We start from the raw sequence: 24,235 nt of genomic DNA, 5'->3' as shown, positions 1-24,235 counted from the left end.
GCCCAGCGACCGCAGCCGCAGGACACCGAGGCCTGGAAGAGCTCGCAGCTGCCGCTAGGGAGGCCAACCCGAGACCTGCCATGGAACCAGAGAGGTGAGCAGGCTCGTGTGTGGGCCGGACGCAGACAGAGTGTGTAACAGGTTTTGATGGATGAGCCAGCATTTTCTGCAGGTAGTTATGCTATGGTAGGCATGTTGCACTTTATTTCTGTTGCAACCTTTTTGTTTTTATATTGTTTTAAGTGATGTTATAACTTTTTGTATTTTCTAGTCTTTAGGTAGTTTTAAGGATGTTTGGATGTAATTTATGTGAATTTTTTTTTCTGTTATAGGGATGTAATTTACTGAATGTCTGAGTATTTAATATGATTGTTATAAATTATTACTTTTTGTTTCCCATTTTGGACTTGCATTGGAAAAGTGGGCTATAAGTCATATAAATACACAGATTTTGGGCATGCTTGGAACAAATATGGAGGACAGTGGTAGGAAAATGGCTGAGACATCAGGTAAGACATAGGGGATGGGGCAGTTGGTGATGGGTTGTATATGAGAATTTATTTGCACATCTTCCTAAAGTGATTGACTCTCAACTGGGCAGACCTGATGGGCGATTTTGGTTTTTACCATAATTTACTATGTTACTATGTGCAGACATATTTTTTAGGGATAGAAGAAGGGCTATTTTTAAGTGGTCTAAAAATCACTGCTGACTGGCTTTATACTCATAAATGAACAAAACATTCTGTTATGTTTAATATTTTCTGAATATTCACAAATAGAGAGATGTTTCCCTCCCAAAGTTTTTTTTTACCATGAGCCTTGACCTGGAGCAAAGGTGTGGAATGGTAGCACTTTTCACTGTTAATGCTTCTGTTCAAGCGGGATATGAACAAAAAAAATCTTTACAGAAGAAAGAACTCATACATTAGAAAGTTACCTAGTAATACCATTTGAACTGACGTGGATGAGCAGCATCAGCTTATAGTCAGTAGACTTTATTTTCAACAATCTATCATAATATCTCTGATCTTAGCACTCAGCAGACACCACACATTCTAGGACATCATGTCTGGTCAGTCTATGGATGTCTTTCTGCTCCTTAGAAACAAGTCACCAATCACTACTGTCCTCTGCCTCCTACATGCAGGGTTTGTTGAGCCTGCAGCTTTGGGATTTGCAAGTTTTGGTTCTCTCTCTTCCTGGGATCGTTCCTTCTGATCCTGGGATGCTTGATCCTCCTCCACTTCCAGGGCTGCATACTGGTTCTTCAGATCAAGGGAAGTAGGAGACAGGGTGTAGGGTCTAGTGGTGGTTGTAATTTGGGTCCAACTGTCATGTTCACGTTCCCCTCTGCTTGAGTTTTCCTTCTTTGGTACCTCTTTAAACATTTCATCTATGTAGTGTAGTCCTTATTCTACAAGATGCTTCTCAGCCTTGTCATCTCCGCTTTCACTACCACCATCTGTTGTCTGAGGAAGTTGGCCTGCAGACTTCTTTTACACTGAACTGGTTCCTCACTGTTAATCAAGATATTTATCTGGACGGTGGAAAATAGGCACAACTAAAAGGAAATATTGGAAGGGCAGCAAAACGTTTTGTTAGGGAAGTAAATAAAGTGAAGAGGAAAAAAAATGTCATTGTGATTTTCTAAAGAAGTGGCTGAAAAGGTAAAGGAAAAAAGGTTAGCATTCATAAGCTACAAGAAATTGCAGAAGGAGGAAGATATGCAAAAATATCTCGAAAGGCTAAGAGAAGCTGAGAAAATATGAAAGTGAAGGTGCAAATGTAATAAAAAATAATTAATATGTTGTAAAAGTTTCTTTTGGATATTTTAGTGAAAAGAGGAAGTGCAGAAATGGTATTGTAAGACTCAAAGGTGATAGGGGAATATGTAGGGGTTGACATGGAAAAAGCAGAATATTTCTGTTTACTGCTTGTTGAGGATGGGTGATGGCTTAACTGAATAACGGTATATAAAACTCGATAAATAAATGAATAACTGCCACAAATAGAAATAGAAGGGAGATGGACATCAGTCTATTCTCTAAAGACTGTGTTTATGAGTATATATCAATATTAAAAGTAGATAAATCAATGGGGCCAGATGGGATATATCCAAGGGTATTAAGAGAACATAGGGAAGTTCTGGCAGCTCTGCTGTCTGACCTTTTCAGTCTGACTTTAGATTTGGGTATAGTTCAAAAGGACTAAAGACAGACACATGTGGTTTGTTTGCACAAAAGTGGAGGAGTCTGAATACTGCAGACTAGTTAGTCTGACCTCAGTGCTAAGTAAATTAATGGAATCTCTACTAAAATAGGGGATAGTGCAGTTTCTGGAATTCAGTGGATTATGGGATCTGAGACAGTATGGTTTCACAAGAGGCAGATGAATCTATTCAATTTGACTGGGTGACTAGCATTAGATGTAGTATGCTTGAATTTCAGCAAAGCCTTTGGCACAGTTCTGCACAGGCAACTTATAAACAAACTGTGCACCCTAGGTACGGGTCCTAAAGTGATGGATCGGGTTAGAAACTGTTGCGTGCAAGGCGACAAATGGTAATGGTAAATGAAGTTCACGTCAAGGAGGGGATGTTATTAGCAGTGTGCTGCAGGGATGAGTCCTTGGACCGATTCTTTTCAACATTTTTGTCTGTGATGTTGCAGGAGGGCTATTGTAAAAGGTTTGCCTTTCTGCAGATGATACCAATATCTGCAACAGGTAGATACCCTGGAAGATGCGGAAAATATGAGGAAGGGTCTAGAGAGGCTTGAGGAATGGTCTACAGTTTGGCAACTAAAATTTACTGCTAAAAATGCAGTTATATATTTAGGATGCAAAACAACAAAGGGAAAGGTACAGTATTGGGGGATGAAATTCTTCTAAGCAAAAAACAAAAAGTTGGATCTAGGGGTGATCATACCTGATGATCTTAAAGTGGTCAAACAAGTGGATAAGGGGCCAGCAAAAGCCAGAAAGATGCTTGGGTGTATAGGGAGAGAATGGTCAACAGAAAAAGGGAAATATTTCCTCTGTATAGGTCCCCGGTGAGGCCTCATTTGGAATACCTTCAAAAGGATATAAACTAATTGGAGTTGGTTCAAAGGGTGGCTACTAGAATTATCAGTGGTCTTCATTCTAAAGCATATGGAGACAGGCTTAAAGATCTGAATATGTATACTGTAAAAGAAAGTCCAGATAGAAGAGATATAATAGAGACATTTAAATACCTCCAAGGGGTCCATGCACAAGAAGCTGGTTTCTTTCAACAGTAAAGAGACTCTAGAATAAGAATATAAGACACTGGGTCAGACCAAGGGTCCATCAAGCCCAGCATCCTGTTTCCAACAGTGGCCAATACAGGCCATAAGAACCTGGCACGTACCCAAAAACTAAGTCTATTCCATGCTACTTTTGCTAGTAATAGCAGTGGCTATTTTCTAAGTCAACTTAATTAATAGCAGGTAATGAACTTCTCCTCCAAGAACTTATCCAATCCTTTTTTTAAACACAGCTACACTAACTGCACTAACCACATCCTCTGGCAACAAATTCCAGAGTTTAATTGTGCATGGAGTGAAAAAACTTTCTCCGATTAGTTTTAAATGTGCCACATGCTAACTTCATGGAGTGCCCCCTAGTCTTTCTATTATCCGAAAGAGTAAATAACTGATTCACATTAACCCATTCTAGACCGCTCATGATTTTAAACATCTCTATCATATCCCCCCTCAGCCGTCTCTTCTCCAAGCTAAAAAGTCCCAACCTCTTTAGTCTTTCCTCATAAATCATAATGAGTGATCATGGGATGAGCTTGAAAGGGGGTAGACTCAAGAGTAACCTAGGGAAACATTTCTTCATAAGAGAGTGTAGTGATGCATGAAATAGTCTTCCCGAGGAAATAGTGAACAACAGTATTTACATTCAAGAAAGCATGAGATAAACACACTGGATCTCTGGGGGAGTGGTAGGGATTATAAAACTGAATTAGTTGTTGTGGATGGGCAGACTAGATAGGATGTATGCTCTTTCTCTGCCATCATGTTTCTGTGATCTTAAGTGCCCAAACAGGTAGACAAGGAGATGGCAAAAGCTGGAAGATTGCTTAGGTACATAGGGAGAGGAATAGCCAGGAGGAAAAAGGAGGTGCTGTTGGTTCTGTGTAAGTCTCTAGTGAGACCTCATTTGGAGTACTGTGCGTCTTCAAAAGGATAGAAATCGAATGGAGTCTGTCCAGCAGGCAGGTACTAAAGGTCAAGCATATGAGAAATGACTTAAAGATTTAAACATGTATATCCTAGAGGAAAAGTGGGATAGGGCAGAAATAATAGAGACTTTTAAATATGTGCGAACAATAAATGCACAGGAGGCAGGCTTCTTTCAGTGGAAAGGAGGCTGTGGGTCGAGGGGATCATAGTATGAAGGTGAAAGGGAGTAGACTCTAGAATAATCTACGGAAATATTCCTTTATAGAAAGGATGGTGGATGTATGGAAGAGCTTCCTGGGGATGGTGATGGAGGCAAGGACCATACCTGAATTGAAGTCAACATAGGACAAGCACAGGAGATCTCTGAGGGAAAGAAAGAAAATATAAAGCTGCACAGATGATGTGGATGGGCCTGTGATCTTCATCAGCCATCATGTTTCTGTGTTACAGCAGAAGCAGGCTGGCAGTGCAGGAACAGCTCTTGTTACTGGTCCCCACAGCTGTGCAACCTTTTTATCTAAGTAGGAAGGGTATGAGGAGCTGCAAGAGAAACAGCTGAACATGTTCACTATTTTCCCATATTGCTACTTAGTGCTACGCTGACTTCTGCAGCCACTCATCCTCAGGCAGGAACAGAGCTCATCATTCTGGATTTCTTTATAGCAGCTGCCAGATGGAACCCTACTGGATCATGACTGCTCTTTCTTTCTGGATCTGAATTGGCAGACCAGTGTGTATGATCCCACTTTGTGCTATTTTTTAGTGACAGTGGCTAAATAGGAGGACATTTTCATAAACTTTGAATATCAATATTTTCTTCAGAAAAATCAGAACAGAATATAGTTCTAATTTTATTTAATTTAACTGGTAATACAATTATTTAAATTGTTCTGGTAGCATTGCAGTGCTCACAGTACAAACATTTCTAAAATTGGGAATATAAGAGTGATTTTTTTTTTTAACTTTTATTTATAGTCAATACATGATCTATCTGATTTTTAGTATGTGGAAATAAGAAAATTTCTGAAAAGAGCCCAGAGTCCAGTCTTCTTCTGACTTGCTGCATGGAAATCCAAAAAGTGATGACCATTGCACCTGTATCTTACTGCTTAGTGAAAAATACGCCCTTCTTAAACACTAATATGATGAGCAGAACAAGTATGTGAATCAGCTGCTTTCCCAGTTTTCTATTCAAATTTCATTCTCATCAAGCTTTTCCTTCCAAGAACTTTCTTTATCTATGATTGTTTTTGTTGATAAAAGAAGTGTTTATGAAATTTAGTATGTTTTAAAGATTAGATTTGAATATTTTTTAGGTAGCCATCTAAGTAAATGGAATACGTACTCTGGGGAACATATCTCAGGGATGTGCCAATTATTTTATTAAGAAAATAAGGTTAATTGAAAAATCAGGTGTTGTGCTCAGTAGTTGTGCTTTCCATGTTCCTTACACAACCAGGACAGAACTTAATCCTGACATGGTCTGAGTGTTAAGCTTATTTTTCGAAAGGCCACAAGATATAAGTGAAGAGAGTTGCCAAGATGGTGGTTGCATGGGTTGTGCAGTCATAAATCATGGCTTATGTCTGATTCCTGGAGACAGAAGCTGAGGGGTTCTGTGGACTGAGTACTGCTCTGATCCCAGGTCAAAATTTGTTTCATTAATAATAGACGTGATACATAGCTTACTGTGAAATGGTGCCAGTTCAGGCCAGATGGAAACCCCTTTTTCCAGTGTTTGGAGAAAAGTATGGAATTATGAGTCATAAGAAATGACAATATTTAATATTCCTTTAATGTGCTAGAATGTTTTAACTCTGATTTAAGATGTGTGGTCTTAATAGTAATACTGCCTCTAATTTATTAAACAAGCAAATAGAGAGGAATTTGCATTTACCCTGCCTAAAGCATTAGCAGCTGAATATCTACTAGTTTTTCTAGTAGTGAAAGCCACTGTAAATATTTCTATACATTGATTTAGTGTCTCCTTTTATAGCTTTCAGTTCTTTTGTTTTATTTAACTGAATAAAAACGCTCTTTTTTTTTTACACACCAAATTACTGCACAGAAGAAATTGAGCACAATTATCAGCATGTGATGTTTCTGGAACCTCCAATGAGCTGTCCCCTTTTGCTTAATAATATTTACTATAGAAATAGGTGGGCCCAGGCGGAATCGCCGAGCCCACGCCAATAATGGACGCGCCACCCCGGGTCGAGCGGCGGTCCGCCGGAGCAGGAGGGCGGGGCGAGGGAGAGCGAGCATAGGGCGTCATCAGCCGGCGCCCGCAGCGCCGGCTGATGATGCCCTATGCTCGCTGGGCAAGGCGAAAGCCCACCCACCCACCCTGCAGGAAGTTAAAAAAAAAAATATATATATATAAAGGAAAACCGAAAGGGTAAGTTAGAATTATGTGTTAGTCAAATTCATAATCAAGGGATACAAGGGCAGAGAAGGAGGTGTGTGAAAGGGGTGGGAGAGAGTGCGACACACATCTTTCTTCCTTGGGGGCAGATGAGGGGAAAGGCAGGGAGCATGGTCTCCCTGAGCCAGTGCCTCATGTTCCCTCTTTGGCCACATTCAATTCCAGTCTAAAAGTTCACATTTTTATGACTGCTTTTAACACGTAACCATTTCATTACAATAAATACATTTCCGATTAACTCTTGTTTGTCATGACTTGGTTGTAAGCTCCATGGATTCCAGTGACTATCTCTTATATAGTCTGTGAATGTCTAGTAGTGCTTTATAAATGATAAATACTAATAGTAGTAGGGTTCCTGGGGGTGTGGCCAGGTTGCCAATTTCTGAGAAATGTAGAAATATTTTCTATTTAAAAACTTATTATGTTTAATTTGACACAAATCATTTTGTATAGATTATAGTATAAAACATACAGCATCAAGGTAAAAACAAAAGAAACTCGCATGATTGCTGTTAAAGAAAAATTCATACACATATATAAAAGATGAGCATTATCCTAATGTGAAATTTTAAAAGTTGGGTACAAAAGGCAAATAGGTGCCTGCAAAAGTAAAAAGTTTTATTATTGGTACTCCATCTGCTACCCCAGGAACCCTGTCCCTTTCCTTTCTCAGCATTTCAAATCATCTGAAGGGTCCGACATAACATCCTGCTCAACAAACTCAAAGCCCTCTCCCCCCCACCAACCAGCGAGAGAATAATAAAAAAAAACAGGAACAGAAACAAGAATAGAACATTTTGAAAAAAAGAGACACACTGAACAGAAAATTTAAGCCAGACATGGCAAAGACTGGAATAACAAGAGTTTAAAATATCCTGGAACTTAGTTCAAGGTCTCTGACCTGAACATGTTTCTCACATACAATTTAAATGTTAATAACAGCTGGATTTTGTTGCCTGATTGTTTTTTCTGGGCCATAATTAATTAACTTGTATACAGGACATACTCACTAACCCTGAGTCTTTTGTACTGGATTAGAAATATTTTCTGTTGACATTTAAAGAGTCTGCTTTGGGATATATTTTGAAAGTAGACTACAACAATTTTTCATAGGGACATTCCAGACAACAACCTCCTCATCCCAAATTGAATTACTAGATCACTGTTGGCACTACTGTGAACAAGTGTCCAAGATTTGCCCACCAGAAGTCTAGTAGCCTTACTCTAGCTGCAACACAACTATAAACAGCTTTCAGACACTTGTAAAGATATTGTTGGGTAAAAAAGAGAAGCCCATGAAGGACTTCATTAGACTATGTGAGGGGGGAGAGGTGCAGCTTGATAATTGTTTGCACATGCCAGCAAAACAAGTAGCACAGGTCCTGATCACAAGGTCCTTCTGCAATTCTTCACAATCTTCAGCTGTTTCAACAACTTTGAGTAATTTCATATCATCAGCAAATTTGATCACCTCACTCATTTGCTTTTCCAGATCATTTATGTATATGTTAAACACCACAGGTGCCAATGCCAGTCCTTATGGTACTCCATCAATGACCTTTCTCCATTTGGAAAACTGGCCATTTAGTCCTTAATCCTGTTTCCTGTCTTTAAACCAGTTACCAATCTATAATAGGACACTGCCTTCTATCCCATGTCTTCTTAATTTCCTGAGGAGTCTATCATGGAGGACTTTGTCATATAATTACAGCAAATAGAAGCCACTACCTCTCCAATTAATCACTAAATAGATCCAAGGAGAGAGGAAAAAGGATACAATCCACAAAAAATTAAAGAATTCTTAATACAAACAAATGACAATATCATAAGTCAAGGCTCTATAAATCTTTAATCTGCAGCCTCTCGCCACGCAATGGGACGCAGGCTGTATTCAGCCTTTAGAGCGTTTTTCATCTAATCATTTATTGTCATTTGTTACTCTATATTTAAACAGTTGTACTTTATTGTATCTACAATTTTTTGTTTAGTTTTTCACTTTTATATTAAACGCATCTTTACCCCAGACTCTACCGCCAAGATTTGTTGGGCTAAGTATTCCTTTTTATAAATTTGGTGATTTGGAGTGAGAAACAGAGTGTGCCTGAAAAAAAAAAATCATACACGCCAGGTGGGTTTTTGGGAGGATTATTAGGTAAATACTTGGGGAGATCTCTATTTGATTAACATCTGAAACCTAAGCACCCGGCATGGTAGGCACCATCAAAACACAAGAGACCAGTGCCATTGGTGCAATTGTTGCATGGAGCAGGGAATACCTGCCATAAACTCAATCTACATAAAAGGGCCTGGTATCATTAATACATGGACCCTCTTCAACACTGGAGCAGGCAATGACCTTGGCACTATCAATGCATATTACGCTGATGGCAGCACGGAGGCCAGGAGGAGTCACATTCCAAGTTTTCTCTTAATGATGCAGATATTGCTTTCAACAGTGGTACAAGCATGGAGATCAGAGGAGACATTCCAGAGTGGTGACACTATGCTGGTTTTGGAAGAGGATGTTACTTCATCAGCACTGGTCCAAGGGCACAACAGGCTGCAGATCAGATGATAGAGCTGCACAAGTTTCTTGCTTCTGTATGTATTCAGAAAGGGGAGCGCACAGCCAACTGTGCCTCAAGCTGACTCTTCTCCTTGGGGAGTCCCAGCTACTTCAGGCCCTGATGCAGGATCTTTCTTTGGTGCTTTCCAATGTCTGGGTTAATCCTTGGGCATTTGATCCATTTCTTGTGTTGGAAGGATCCTACTCGTCATCAGAGGACCCACCAGATAACACCCCTCTCAGAACAAGGTCTCCACCACATTTGCTCCGTCCTCAATTGGATCATAGGTAAGCATTGATGGATTTGGAAGAGGGTTCCATGGGCATCCCTTAAGACGCATTACCAAATCTGCTGGAGCATTCCTCACCACCAGAAAACTTCTCCTATTCTAAGTTCCTTGACAAGCTGAGGAAACCGAACAGGGTCCATGTAACAGTGGTTACATGGACAAGTAATTTTTGGCTTGCCAGAGGACGGAGTAGACCGGACTCTGGCTATTCTTCTGTGGAATTTGAGTAAAAAAATACCTTTTTCTGTGTTCTTAAAGGTCTCTAAACTTGATGGATTGACTATATAGAGAAGCACAGTGGATTTATAAGAAAAAGAAACATTTTATGTTTTGTAGAGCTTAGCAAGCATATTATTGTTCTGAGTTGCTGTTGTCTCAAGTAGTGAATGTACCGTTGGAATTTGTTCTGAACATCTTGTAGTCAAAATATGGAGCAGGCTATGTGCTGACTTGAATGTTGCATCAGATCTCGCAGATGACACCTAGCATGATAACATTTGATAACATCTAGTATGTATGAAAAATGGGTGTCGTTTAAATATTCGAACTTGGTTAAATGATTGGTAGCAGACCCTAAGTTAGTTCTGGGATTGGACAAATTATGTGTCAATAAGAATAATGCTGTGATGTAAGAATACTTGTCAGAGAATAAAGCATAGATTGGTTATATGCCCTGTTATTGAAAGATATTAGGAGTGAGCCCCAGGGGGCTGGGAAGAGAACGGATGAATAGAGTAACTATGCCATAGCCATGTAGAATTTTAGCTCTAATAAATATAATAAAAGATGAAGTGTTGCATATCATTTTTTTTTATCTTCTAAGTAAAAGCCAAACTAACAGTTTCTCGATGGAGATGTTTAACAACCAGGTCCTCCCACAGCTGAGATTAGGCTGTGAGGTAATTTTTGTCTGGATTGTAAATCTTTTTTATACGATAAATGATGCCTGAAACCTGCTCTAGACTCCGCTTTTTTGTAGCTCTTTAACTGGACTCATCTCCATGTAAGTATTTTTTTCTCTCTCGATACCATTTATCTAATTGCTGGTTCTTTCACTATTTTTTTGTGCTGCCTGTGCCTACTCATACTGTCTTATCTGTGTTTCTGTTTTGACAGTTTAAATCCCGGGCTAATAAACTGTCAAAAGGAATGGAAGGTAGATGATTTAGAAGCAAATGTCAGACCAGTTTGGGTTGCATTGGTGGGGGAGGAGTATGGAGACTCTGGCCCTTCATTGTTGATTGCTATGGTGCTAGGGTGCACCAAAATAAGCCGACTTTTTGTGTTATGTTACTCTCGAGGGAGAGAGGAGATAATATTTCTAGATGAGGCTAGAAATAAATTAATGATGGGGTATAGAGTCGTCCTGAAGTGCAATCAAATCATACACTGATTTTATTCCTAGAAGGTGCTAGGAATATTAATGATGAGAATATTAAAGTCTTTCTGAGAGTTGTTTGATTTACAATCACTTGTACACCTGACGATAAAGAAGCTTTTGGAAAAAGGCAATTTTGCTGAGAACATCTCGAGTGGTGATTTTAAAGATGGACAGTAGATGGCAGTAGAAGAGAAGATATTTTTATTTATTTATTTATTTCGGATTTTTATATACCGGCATTCGAGATCGCAATCACATCATGCTGGTTCACATAAAACAGGGGTGCATAGTAAAACATTAACTATAACAATGGTGCGGAAAAAGGCAGTTACATTTAACAGGGTGACTAGAACTTGGCGAAGAAGGAAGAGAAAGGACAGGTTATTAATTCAAAAAAGGCTAACGATAGTAGATGGAGTTGAGGGATGATGTTGAGGTGTTAAATCAATTGGAGTCCGGGAATATTGAGCAAATGGAGAATTTTTACTGAGTAAATTTGAGAGATGAATGATTGGGATATGAAACAGACGTGTGATGATTTAACTTTTAAAACATGGTGAGAAAGCTAGATCTCAAGTACAGAGTGCAGCAAGCGCCAGGTTTTAAGGTGGTTTAACCCCCACATCAATCAATAGAGAAGTCTGCTCTGAAGAAGGCAAAGAACTAGAGTTATGTCTAACCTTCCTTTCAATACCTGTGGACTTCTTCAGGATGAAGTTCTTCTAAAGCACGATGCTTAATGCCTGGATAGCTAATCAGCCTTATTTTGTGCAATTCTTACATGACTATATTAACAGAATGAGACTTCTCCTGGAATCTCTCGATGAGGAGAATGAAGCCTATTGTCAAGTATTACTGGATGCAGAGGAATGCGACCCAGCATCTCATTTGTTCTGTCTATGAATTGTTTGATACTGTAGCCTGGGGTTCAGCTACACCTATTGGAGCTCAAAGGATAGTGCGGCTACGTGCTAGTAGCTTATGAGAGGATGTCCATGACAAATTGGCAGATGTCTCATATTCTAGAGAGAAACTCTTCAAGACAGACGGTAGCGCAAATTAAGGAACAGCATATAGTGCTACAGTCGCTTCAGCTGCTATTGATCAGCCCTCTGCTCAAAGGCATAGTTTTTTCTCCTATAAGAAGGCATATTTTCAGTGTTGCCCCTTCTGTACTTATCAATGTTACTGAGCCCCACTTCTGAATTTGCAACAGCAGCTCCCAGCTAGAGGATGTCCAAAGGAGCAAAGTCAACCAAAACTGTCCCAACAGCCCCAGGTAAAAGTGTGGGGTCCAGTTTTTGAAAAAGGAAAGGCTTTCCTACCATTGCTTCCTGTTGGGGGGAGGAGGGGGAGGATCCAATAGAGACCACCAGAGATTGATGATGCTATAGATTGTGTAGTGTGGTTACCGCTTGTATTTCTCACATTCACCAATGCAGCATACCTGTTTGGCCTTGAATTCAGATCTGTCCCACTCGGCCCAACTCAGTCGAAGTGGACACACTATTTCACCAATGGGTGATAGAGCAAGTCCCGCTTTCAGGGTGTGGCAGGGAATTTTATTCCTGGCATTTCTTTATCTCTAAGAAATCAGAGGGGTTGAGATCCATCCTGGATCTATGAAAGCTGAACAAACATCTGAAGAGGAAAAAATTCAAAGTGAATTACCTCCACACCATCTTCCCTTTTAATGCGAAGGGAACCTGCATGTATACACTGGACTTGAATAATGCTTGGGCCCGTGTCCCTGTCCACTAATCCTATTGGAAATATCTCCATTTCATAGTAGGTGGTCTCTGTTACTGTACAAGGTTCTGCCCTTTGGTCTGTCAACAGGTCTGAGGGTGACACAACTCCGTTTGCAGGGGCCTACCTAGATGACTAGTTAGTGATGGGATTCTCCAAGGCTGGGGTCTTGGATATCTTGAAATGAACAATACAACTGCTGCTGTCAGTAGGGTTCATCATCAATTTCTCAAGTCTAATCTAGTACCAGCTCAGGGAATCCAATTTATTGGAGCCTAGATAGACTCAAAGAAAAGGTGTTGCTGCCAGAGGACACTAGTGCAAAGCATGATGAGTTGGAGCAGTTCCATAGCTCGTTAGTACTGGTCATCCTTGGTCACTTGTTTGCCACAGACCATATGGTCCAGTTTGCATGTCTTTTCATGAGAACTCTTCAGTAAGACCAACTTTCTACCTCTGTTCCATTCTATCAAAATAACTCAGAGGATGAAAGCATCCCTTCTTAGTGGTTGAAGCCAGGTGTTCACTGTTTGCTATCCACTATGGATTCTGCCCCACCAAGTGGTTGTAGTAACAAATGTTTCTAACAAACTGCATGCAAGGGGCATGGTTAGTGCCGGAGTGCTAGTATCAAATAAACCTCCTGGAACTCCGAGCAAGTCTGTATACTCTGCGAGCGTTCACTAACCAACTTCAAAGAAGAAGAGTTCTAGTAAAACCATCAGTCAGGTAACATTGTTCTACATGAACAAGCAAAGAGGAATGGACTCCTGGATACTCTGCTGGGAAGCCCAGTGGATTTGGGTGTGGGCCTACAGCCATGGAGCCTACCTTCCAGATATATACAACACTCTGGCGGATCACCTCATTCGCATCTTCTGACCCCAAGAATGGTTGTTTGGATCAGACAGTCATGGACGATCTTTTCTCCAGGTGGGATTGACCATTAAGAGACCTGTTTGCTTAAGAAGCCAATCAAAAAAATTGAAAAGTTTTTTGCTCCATTCTTCAAAGAGATTTCAGATTCACACAGGATGTGTTTCTACTGAATTGGGATTCCAGTCTACTGTGTACATTTCCACCAATGAGAGCCAGGTTAGTTCAAAAGCTGGTACAGGATCGAGCGTATATGATCCTCATTACCCCAGTATGGCCAAGGTAACTATAGTACTCTTACCTCGTTAAGCTGTCCATCAATCTTCTGATTCCATTGGGGACCTCATTATCTATCTATCCTCACCCAGAGAGGAAGCCAGTTGTACCATCCCAATCTACCTCATCTTAACCTGATGGCATGGAGATTGAGCACTCATTAATATCTCCTTGGGCACTGCCTAAGAAGGTGGATACCATTTTTGCAAGAATACCATCTACTAGGAATTCATATGCTTTAAAGTGGAAAAGATTTTTGGATTGGTTCCATTCAGCATCACTAGCTCCATCTGCTTGCCACACTATGGATCTTCTCAGATACCTATTTTCCCTATCTTCATCAGGTCTTTCGATGTCTTCTGTAAAGGTGTATCTGAGTACCATTGTGGCATACCCCACCCTAATGTAGAAGGAAAACCAAACTCTGTTCATTCTCTGGTTTCCAAATTTTTGAAAAGTTTGTGACATGCAAAGCCCCCAGTCTTGAAGCCTGCTAAGCTGAGATCTCAGTGTTTTCTTTGTAGTTACTGAAATCTCCATTGGAACCATTGGATTCTGTCCCATTGAAATTCTTCACCTGGAAGGTGTTATTTGTGGTAGCAATCACTTCCCTAGAATAGTGAGTGAATTACAATCTTGGTCTCTTAATTGCCCTATTACAGGTTTTCCACAACAGGGTGGTGCGTCATACTCCCTCTAAGCTTCTGCCAAACATTTTCTGCATTTCACACTAATCAGGCCATGGTCTTGCCCACATTTTTTCCAAAGCCATGTGTGCATAGGAATGAGAAGGCCCTTCATGCACTGGACTGTAAGAGGACCATAGTTTACTACTTTCAAAGAAGTGAACAGTATCAACAGCACCCCAATTGTTTGCTCCTATGATCTTAACAGAATGGGTATAGCCATTGTCAAACATACAATTTCTAATTGACTATCAGACTATATTGTGCATGGTTGTGCATTGGCTGGCCTCCAGATCACAGACTCTGTTAAAGCTCAACAGGTTAGATCTATAGCTACTTCATTTGCTCATCTAAGAGCTGTTTTGATCACAGACATCTGCAAAACTGCAACAGTCATCTGTACACAGCTTTTCATCCCACTACTGTCTGGATAATCTTTCAAAGGAATAATAACTATACAAACAGTTTTGCACAGCTTGTTCACCCAATAGTCCAGTCTCCACGGGGAGAGCAGGGTTGTTTATTCAGTAATTGCTCCACACTGCAACCCTCAGTTTGGAACTTCCCACATGTTATGGCTAATTCAGCCTTGCTTGTTGACAGAGAAAGCAAGTTTTCTTACCATAAACTGGGTTCTCCGTACACAGGATGAATTAGCCATATTTAATACCAGCCTGTTTCCAAGAAGAGTAGATTACCTCATTAGAGTTAAGCTCTACAATCAACTGAGGGGCTCATATAAGGGAGCTTTCTCACAGTAACTGCCACATATGCTCAGTAGAGCTAAAGCTCTACTGATCTCAGAGAATGGTGTGTTTGCCATCGGATAACGACACCCACATATTAGGACTAATTCATCCTACTGCCTACAGAGAACCCATTTATAATTATGCAAACTTGCTTTTCTGGGCTTCCAAAATGGTATTTTTAAACAATGTCCATGCCACATACAAATTTGTAACTTTTGCACCCATTCCTTTTAGTTTTTTTCTAACTAATTTCCTTATTCCATCAGATAATCTTTTTAAAATAATATAGTACTGCAGTAGTTTTATTTCTTGTCTTCCCTCCAGTGATTATGTCAGATTTGATTGCATTATGATCACAATTGCTTAGGGGCCACCAACTAACCCAATAAATAAGGTTTTGCATTCCATTGAGGAATATATCTAAAGTAGATTCCCCTCTCGTCTGTTGTAGGACCAGCTGCTACTTGAAACGGTCATTTATGGCATCAAGCAACATAACCTCTCTAGCATGTACAAGTGAGACATTGACCCAATCCATACTGGGGTAATTGAAATCTCCCATTATTGTGTTGCCATATGTATTTGCCTTTCTAATTTTTGTTAACATTTTGTAGTCTTTCTTCATCTTGGCCAGGTGGATTGAGCATACACCCACTGCTCTATTATCCATCACACTGATGTTGACTAAATATCTATCTATCTATCTTTCACTCTAGTATGTGAAAGATAGAAATTATTTTTATTTGCTTTTTTTAACTTAATTTTTTTTGAATTGGAGTCTTTGCATGTGAAGTATACTGAGAAGTAACATATCTAGAAAAATATATAGTTGGATCTTTAAACATCAAATAATGTTACTATGGACTGTACATAAATGTACACACAAAACATCTTAGGTTTTGGAGATGGACTCCTATTTGAGTAGAAAGTGTGCATTACAAATTATTATGGAAGAGTCTGGCTGCAGAGCAGACATCAGTTTCACTAAAAATATATTCTTTAGCAGGATCATGCTTTTTAATAGTTTCTTATTTAACATTGTTGTATTACTTCAGATATCACAGATTGAAGTTTGAGAAAGCAGTTTCACATTTTAGTTTCATTACGTTACTGACAAATGAAAACTTTTTTGAACGTATATGGTCCTCTACAAAGGTGGGATTTAAATGCTAAGGATCATACACTGAATCTGTCTTTGCTTAGCAAGTAAGTTTTCTTGATACAGGAAGCTAGATGTTGGCCTGCAATGATATAAAGGTTTACTGTACTAGAAACTTGGATAATATGTAGACAAAACATTTTGTTTTCTAGGACTTCCATTTGAACAGAGTTAATTTGGAAGAATCTTCAGGCCCTGAGAGCTCACCAGCAGGGGCAAGACCAAAGAAAAAGAATATAAAGTCCTATGACCTGACAGCAGCCGATAAATTCTGGCAGAAGTACAAAGGCAGGTAATAAAATTTATACCACCTTATCAATCCAACAATTATCCAAAATGGTGTGCAACCAATAAAACATACATTATAATATCCATTACATAAAATTAAACATTAAAATTAAGCATTAACTACTTAATCTAATCCCCCAATCACATCAAGCAAAAATCAATAAAACAATAATCATAAAAAAAAATCATCAGCAGAATCTTCTAGCAACAACCCATGAATGCTAAAAATAACTTCAGTGCTATCTCCTCTGAATCTCAGAAAAAAGTAGGGTTTTCATCTTTTTATGAAAGGTGAGATAGTTCAGCTCTTGTCTGATCTGTACAGGAAACTTATTCCACAGTGTAGGTGCAACAATGAGAAAACTCTAGTTTTGGTGTGAGCCCTTCATTTTACCTATTCAACGTCAGACTCCACAAAGGACAATACGAATCCAGTTTGTGAAATAAATCAGACCATTACTCCTCATGACCCCTAAAAGGAATACAGTCTTAAATTGGAGCTGAGCTATAATTGGAAGCCAATGATAAAAGTTAATATATAAAGGGCCCAATATTCAAAATTAAACGTTTATTTTAAGTTAACCGGATAAGACTTATCCGGTAACTTAAATGGGATATTCAATAGAGCGGTTATCCTGCTGAATATCTGTGAGTAAGTTGCTACATAGCTAGACAATATATATATGGCTAAGTTAGACCTGCTCTATGGCAGTTCTAAATTATCCAATTAACTTAATCAGTTAAGTTAACTGGATAGGTAGCACTGCCCTGATCTACCCATTGACTATCTGGCTACCTACTTAGCCAGATAAGTGACATATCCATCTGTTTGGCAGCCACTAAACATAGCCAGTTTCTTAGCGTGTAGACAGATGGACTCAGGTTTATGCTCCTCTGCCAGCAGATGGCGATGGAGCAAGCTGATGTCACAGTATACATAACCCTGCAGTGACCCCAGCCTGCCAGTATTCTCCATCTCCAGCAGATGGTGGATGTGCATCTCCCTATGGGGATTGCTTTGAGCTTTTTGAAAGGAGAAATTTGAAATTCTAAATTCAGGAAAGGAAAGCTCCGCTTTCCTGTGGTGATACCTAAAGGTCCCTCCCCCAGTTGAGAATTCCTGAGGCAATTTCCGTGGTCCCTCAAAGGTGTGCCTTGGTCCGGTAGTTGGGTTTCCTGGCATGGACTTAGCTGCTAGTTGAACTGAAAGGCAGTGGGTGCAGGAGGCCAAGTGTCGTGGTGATGGCAGATGCCCTTTCCCCCCGCAGCTGGAGACTGTCTCTGTACTCAGCCAGTAAGCGCTGAGCTTAGGTAAGGTTTAAAAAAAGAAAATTTTACCTGAATCGGAGACAGGGGGCTTTAGGACTTCCTCTGGTCTCAATGCGCCGTGCCGATGTTCGTTCCCGCTCTTGTAGGGGAATTGGGCAGCCTGGCAGGTTGGCAAGCCCCTGGTGGGCTAGGCTCCGCACTTAGGCTTTTTTCTTGCACACCGCATGGTAGGCCACGGCAGACGTTTTTGCACGCTCTTGTGCGTGTTCTGCTGCCCTCTATAGGCCATCGGTGTGCACAGTGTGTCAGCTCTGCACATGTGTTGTGTGCTCGGTTTTTACATGCACAAACATTTTTATGTGCTAAACATGGTGCACAGGTTGTGCAACTGTCTTGCTGCACTTTCTTCTAGGCGCTTATTTTTTGGGTGCATTTCATTTTTGAGCGCAAGTTATTCTGATGCACGTTTACCGTAGCGATGATGCCTGTAAGCAAGAAGCCTAAGTGTCTTCCTATTTGTGTTGCCTGTCATGTTAGGTCTTCTCAGCCTAACCTGGCTTCTAACCTGTGTCAGCGCTGCTCAGATGCTCAGGGAGAGTTGTCTTCCTCGGATTTTGCTAAGCCTGGCTTTTCCCATTCTGATGATGGGCTGGTTATGGCCTTGACTGGGGGGATGCCAGATCTTGGTTCTCCCTTGACTGGCTTCTCCACTGGCGAGGGCAGTTCTGTGGGACCAGCTCCAGTTCCTTTTGGGCTTGATCTGGACCCGGCTGCTTTTTCTTAAGTGGAATTTTTTCAAGGCTTACAAGCCTTTCTTCAGGCACTGTCCTCCGCATCCCCCATTTCTGTCATGTCTGACTCTTAACCGGTGGCTCCTCCCTCTTCCAGTCCTATAGTGCCGGGACTCGCCTTGGCTCCCTGCGGGTGTTCCTGATGGGAATCTAGATGGCACTGATGATGAGGTTGATCCAGATTCCTTGGAAGATGGGGAAATTCCTACAGGGCTGGAACCATATCGAACCATGATGTGTTTTTTTCATAGAGATGAACTGCTGGTCCTGATTTCCCAGATCTTGAAACAACTGGGTATTCCTGGTTCAGATGCTATGTCAGAGCCGAGGAAGAATCCCATTTTGGGTTCCTTACGTAAAGCCTCTTGTTTTTTCTCAGTGATGGATACCATCCAGGAATTGATTGATATGGAACGGGATGCCCCAGAAGCAAATTTTAAAGGGGCTCGATCATTGGAAGGCCTGTATCCCCTTGATCTGGCTGTGAGAGAGCGTTTGCGTTTTCTCAAAGTAGATGCTCTGGTATGTGTCGTGTCTAAGTGGACTATTATCCCCATAGAGGGAGGAGTGGCCTTGAAGGATGTACATGATAGAAGAATTGAGGCTATTCATAAAAAAGCCTTTGAGGCAGTGGCAATGAATTTACAGATTGTATTCTTTTGCGACCTAGTGGCGAGATCTTGTCTGCTTCTCTCTCAGAAGGTTGATGAGTCTGGAGAGAATTCCAGAGCGGTTATTGAGCCTTCTGCCGCCTTTTTAGCAGACGCAGGCTTTGATTTGGTCTGAACCTCGGCCAGAGGAGTTGCTTTGGTGATAGCGGCCAGGTGTCAACTCTGGTTGCTATCTTACCAAGATGCATTTTAAAGGCTCGCTCATATTTTGGAGCAAGTTGGAAAAACTGGCCAGTAAATGGGGTGAGTCTCTGGTGCCTCGGGTGCTGGAGGATAAGAAAAAGTTACAGCACCTCTTTGATATGAGGGGTCATTTCCGGGGTTCCTGGTGTTTTTGTCCCTACAGAGGGATGACCTTTCAGTGGACTTGGACTTTCGATAGGTCTCTGTCCTTTCAACCCCGGCATTCCAAGAGAGAAGTGGGCTCAGGTGGTGGACCTTCCCGAGCTTCACAATGAAGGTTTGCCGACCCACCTTCTGGAACATGAAATATGGTGATCTCTCTCTCTCTTTTATCGGAAGTGGGTCAAGATCATGTCGGACCAGTGGGTCCTGGAGGTTATACACGAAGGATATGCATTGGAATTTTGCAGTATTCCTCAGGACGTGTTCATGGTGCCCACTTGCCACTCCCTGCAGAAGAAGCAGGCAGTGGAGTTCTCGCTTCAAAGGCTCCTCAGACTGAGGGCTGTGGTTCCGGTACCCACGCCTCAAGAAAGTATGGGGCGCTATCCCATTTATTTTGTTGTGCCCAAGGAGGAGGGCTCCTTTTGTCCCATCTTGGATAGGTCATCTGCAGATGATCTCGGCCTCTCACATTGCAGGAAAAGATAACATAAGAGCAGACTTTCTCAGCAGGAAGAGACTGGACCCAGGAGAGTGGGTGTTGTCAGCCGAGGCATTTCAGCTGATTATTGATTGCTGGGGCCTTCCTTTCCTAGACCTGCTGGTGACTTCTCGAAATGTGAAAGTTCCTCTCTTCTACAGTTGCAGGAAAGATCCGTGGTCCCTGGGAATAGATGCTCTTGTACAGGTCTGGCCAGAAGACAGATTGCTTTATGCCTTTCCTCTGTGGCCCTTGCTAGGCAGGATAATTCATAAGATCAAAGGTCACAGGGGGCTAGTACTCCTCGTAGCACTGGACTGGCCCAGGTGTCCGTGGTATGCAGATTTGTGATGACTCCTGGTGGAGGCCCCCCTTCTTCTTCCACCGCACATGGATCTGCTTCAGCAGGAACCTGTTCTTAATGAGGATCCAGCTCAATTCTGTCTTATGGTTTGACTCTTGAAAGAGCTCGCCTGTTAAAGCGTAGTTATTCCTCTGCGGTGATTGCCACTTTATTTCGTGCTCACAAACTCTCCCCTTTCTTGGCTTATGTGCGGGTTTTTGCAGGATGGATTGAATAAAGGCTTGGCCCTTAATTTCTTGAAGATGCAGGTTGCGGCTCTTGTCTGTTTCAAAGGCCTGGTGAATGGTGTTTCCTTGTCATCTCATCCTGATGTGACCCGTTTTTTGAAGGAAGTGAAACACCTTAGGCCTCCCTTGAGGTTACCAGTTCCATTGTGGAGGCTTAATTTGATGCTGGACTTTTTGGCGGGCCCTACTTTCCGACTACTCCGTAGCCTTTCCTTACAGCTGTTGATTTTGAAGACTGTGTTCCTGGTGGCTATATTTTCTGCGCACTGGATTTCTGAGCTGGAGGCATTGTCTTGCTGGGAGCCATTCCTTCGGGTGACTCTGGGGGCATTACAGCTGCATACTGTTCCATCCTTCTTGCCTAAGGTAGTCTCGGACTTTCATTTGAATCAGTCCATCTCCTTGCCATCCCTGGATAAGGTCAGGGATGAGGAGAGATTCGCCTTTTACGCTCCTTGGATGTTAAGCATCTTGTCGTGTGATATCTGGAGGTCTATTAGTCTTTTCGAAAGAGGGATCGCCTGTTTGTTCTCCATGGCAGGAGTAAGCGGGGCACTCTGGCTTCATGGGGTACCATAGCTCGTTGGATCAAGGAGGTGGTCACTGCCGCATCTATGAATGCTGGAAAGCCATTGCCTGCTCAGGTTCGAGCTTATTCCACTAGGGCTCAGGCAGTGTCATGGGCAGAGGTTAGTCTGTCATCTCCTGTCGATATCTTCCGAGCTGCGACATGGTCCTCCTTACACACTTTTTCCAGGTTTTATAGTCTGGATGTGCAGGCCCGGGAGGATGCAGCCTTTGCACGTGTGGTGTTGACTGGACCGTGGGCAGCCTCCCACCCTGTTGGGGAGTAGCTTTGGTATATCCCACTGGTCCTGAGTCCATCTATCTACACGCTAGGAAATAGAGAAATTTACTTACCTGATAATTTTGTTTTCCTTAGTGTAGACTGATAGACTCAGCTTCCCACCCACTGCTGCTGCATGAGTGTGTCAATAGTCCTCATGTGGGGCTCTGGATCCCAAGGGATTACTGGAAAGTGTTCAACCAAGTCCCTAGCTTGGGGTATCTAGAATCTTTTGTGAGTTCAGTGTTTATGGTTGGTTGAGTGCAGTTCTGGTTACCTGGTTTTTAATCATGTTTTTAATCAAATTTTTTGCTTGTCTATCCACAGTTGCTTTTGAAGAGAATACTGGCGGGCTGGAGTCACTGCAGGGTTATGTATACTGTGACGTCAGTTTGCTCCGTCTCCATCTGCTGGTAGGGGAGCATAAACCCACTGGTCCTGAGTCCATCTGTCTACACTAAGGAAAACGAAATTATCAGGTAAGTAATTTCTCCAACATTCAGCGTCCACCACTTAAATGAATAAGTCCTACTTATCCAGCTAAATAGTGTTTCCATATTGGCCTCAAAATATGGTAAGGTCTTTGTTAGTTTGCTTCTTTCTGAAACTTTTAGCACATTTAAAAAAAAAAAAAAAAAAAAAAAAAAAAAGGTTAACTGTTGCAGCTCTACAGTGTGAAATTATATTTTGTGCATTGGTAGGAAAGAAACTGCAAGAATAGCTTTTTGTGTGAATGCAGTTAAATTTAATTAGTTTGGATCATAGAAAACAGCTGGTTCTCTTTATCTGGTCCTAGTGATTATAACTCATGCCAAATCAACTGAGGATTTTTGAAGTGGTATCCAGCTGGTGGTCAGGGACATGGTGAGATGTGGATGATGCAGATGGGGGGGTACCAGTATCTCTGACTTTTGTATAACAATTGTTGATGAGTGTTGTTGCTTCAGTCCTTTTCCAGAAGTAGCAGAATCTGTACAGCAAGAACTGGAAAGCTACAGAGCCCAGGAAGATGAGGTTAAGCGACTCAAAAGCATCATGGTAGGACTTCATTTCTTCTCTGGTGAAATAGTAAAATAAATCAATGTGAGATCATAATAGAGAGAGCAGTATAGGCTGCTTGATTCTTCACATTTTACATGCTCCACAATGTCTAATTCTACTGAAATGATTTTGCCATCAGCAGCAAGGTTTGTACAGTGCTGAGAAATTTTTTGAACCCCCAGTTATAATAATGAGAATTATGTTCCTAGCATGATACTCTTGTTTAATTTAAACCAGTCTTTTCTTATGTAATAAAAATTGTTTAAATTAATTCTCTCTTTCGTGAGACACAATAATTTACAAAGTAGGAACAATAAGACTAATTCAGAATCAGTGTGTGTGAAATAGTATCACGAAACGCCTCAGTGCCACCCCTAACACCCATACACATAAATATATATGTTTTGCTGTACATCGCTTAGACCTATTCTGTGTTAGACGATTAATACATTTTAATAAATGTAATGTAAATGCCCAGGCCCACTTGTACTTGTGCACATGATCCTTCACTGGCAACCTCCCACCTGCCAGCTGGGTTTCTGCTGGCCTTTGAGCAAATCCCTGCAAACAAGCTATCCCATTGTGGTTTCTAGGGATACTAGAAACTGTGATCAACACACACAGTTCCTAGAAATACAGCTGCAGACTAAATACAGAAAACATTGGAAACAGTTATTCCAGAACAGGCAGAGCCACCAAGCTATTGAGTTTATTAACAAAAGGTAGGAGCAGTTATCGGTGCCTCTGGATCTCCAGAAAATGTGCTGTCCACTAGAGTTGCAGTAGGGCCACAGCATGGAGATCTACTCTCTCTACTCCCAGCCAAGAATAGAGAATTCTAGAAATTTCAGGGCTAGTTCTCTGTCCAAGGGTCAGTCAGGGCACAAAATACTAGCATTAGTTCTATGACCAATGACCACCTGACTTAGTATTTGTTTTCTGGCCAGTGACATTGAAGGATGTTAGTCTTTTATAGCTTCCTCAAGGATACTGGAATATGTATGCTGAATAATTTTGCAGATGACACAATTATTCAGAGTAGTTAAATCACATGCAGATTGTGATAAATTGCAGGAGGACTTGCGAGACTGGAAGATTAGGTGTCCAAAATTTTATGTAGGCAAGTGCAACCACATATTTATTGAATCTTTTTGTTGAATAAATAATCAGAATATATCCTTTTTGTCTGAGTTATTTATTCATTGGGATTATCTTTCTCCCTTAGGATTTAGATTAGGATGCAACTATGTTTTGAGTATTAATTGTGCTAAAATACAGGCTATTCTAGGGGGTTCACAAACGTTTTGTCACTTCTATGTTTGTGTATAAAGCCAGCTGCTTTTTTTCAGTAGGTAGGAAGCTTCATGTTGTAAACCTAGTACTCCTGTGGCAGCTGTTCCTTGATGAATTCACATCTATGGCTCTTTCATCTACAGTATATGACTGAACAAGGATTCATCTAAACTGGATGTCATCATAAGGAAGCAGCAAAAAATAAAGTGGAGATGTTGAGTAGTATACTGAGTAGGTAATAACCAAA

At 41.1% G+C, this 24,235-nt stretch overlaps 1 protein-coding gene across 8 annotated transcripts in view; it reads left to right on the top strand.

Moving 5' to 3' along the window:
* The window catches only part of SCFD1 (sec1 family domain containing 1), a 417,399-nt gene that overhangs the window by 158,051 nt on the left and 235,113 nt on the right, over nt 1-24,235 (top strand). For all 8 annotated transcript variants that reach the window (XM_029599000.1, XM_029598999.1, XM_029599003.1 and 5 more), the window contains 2 exons: nt 16,524-16,663; nt 22,602-22,692. In XM_029599000.1, coding sequence (XP_029454860.1) covers nt 16,524-16,663; nt 22,602-22,692 — 231 coding nt within the window. The remainder of the gene's footprint in view (nt 1-16,523; nt 16,664-22,601; nt 22,693-24,235) is intronic.

Source organism: Rhinatrema bivittatum, chromosome 4 (genome assembly GCF_901001135.1).
Source record: "Rhinatrema bivittatum chromosome 4, aRhiBiv1.1, whole genome shotgun sequence".
NCBI lineage: Eukaryota > Metazoa > Chordata > Amphibia > Gymnophiona > Rhinatrematidae > Rhinatrema > Rhinatrema bivittatum.
This window is presented reverse-complemented; position numbering and strand designations above follow the sequence as displayed.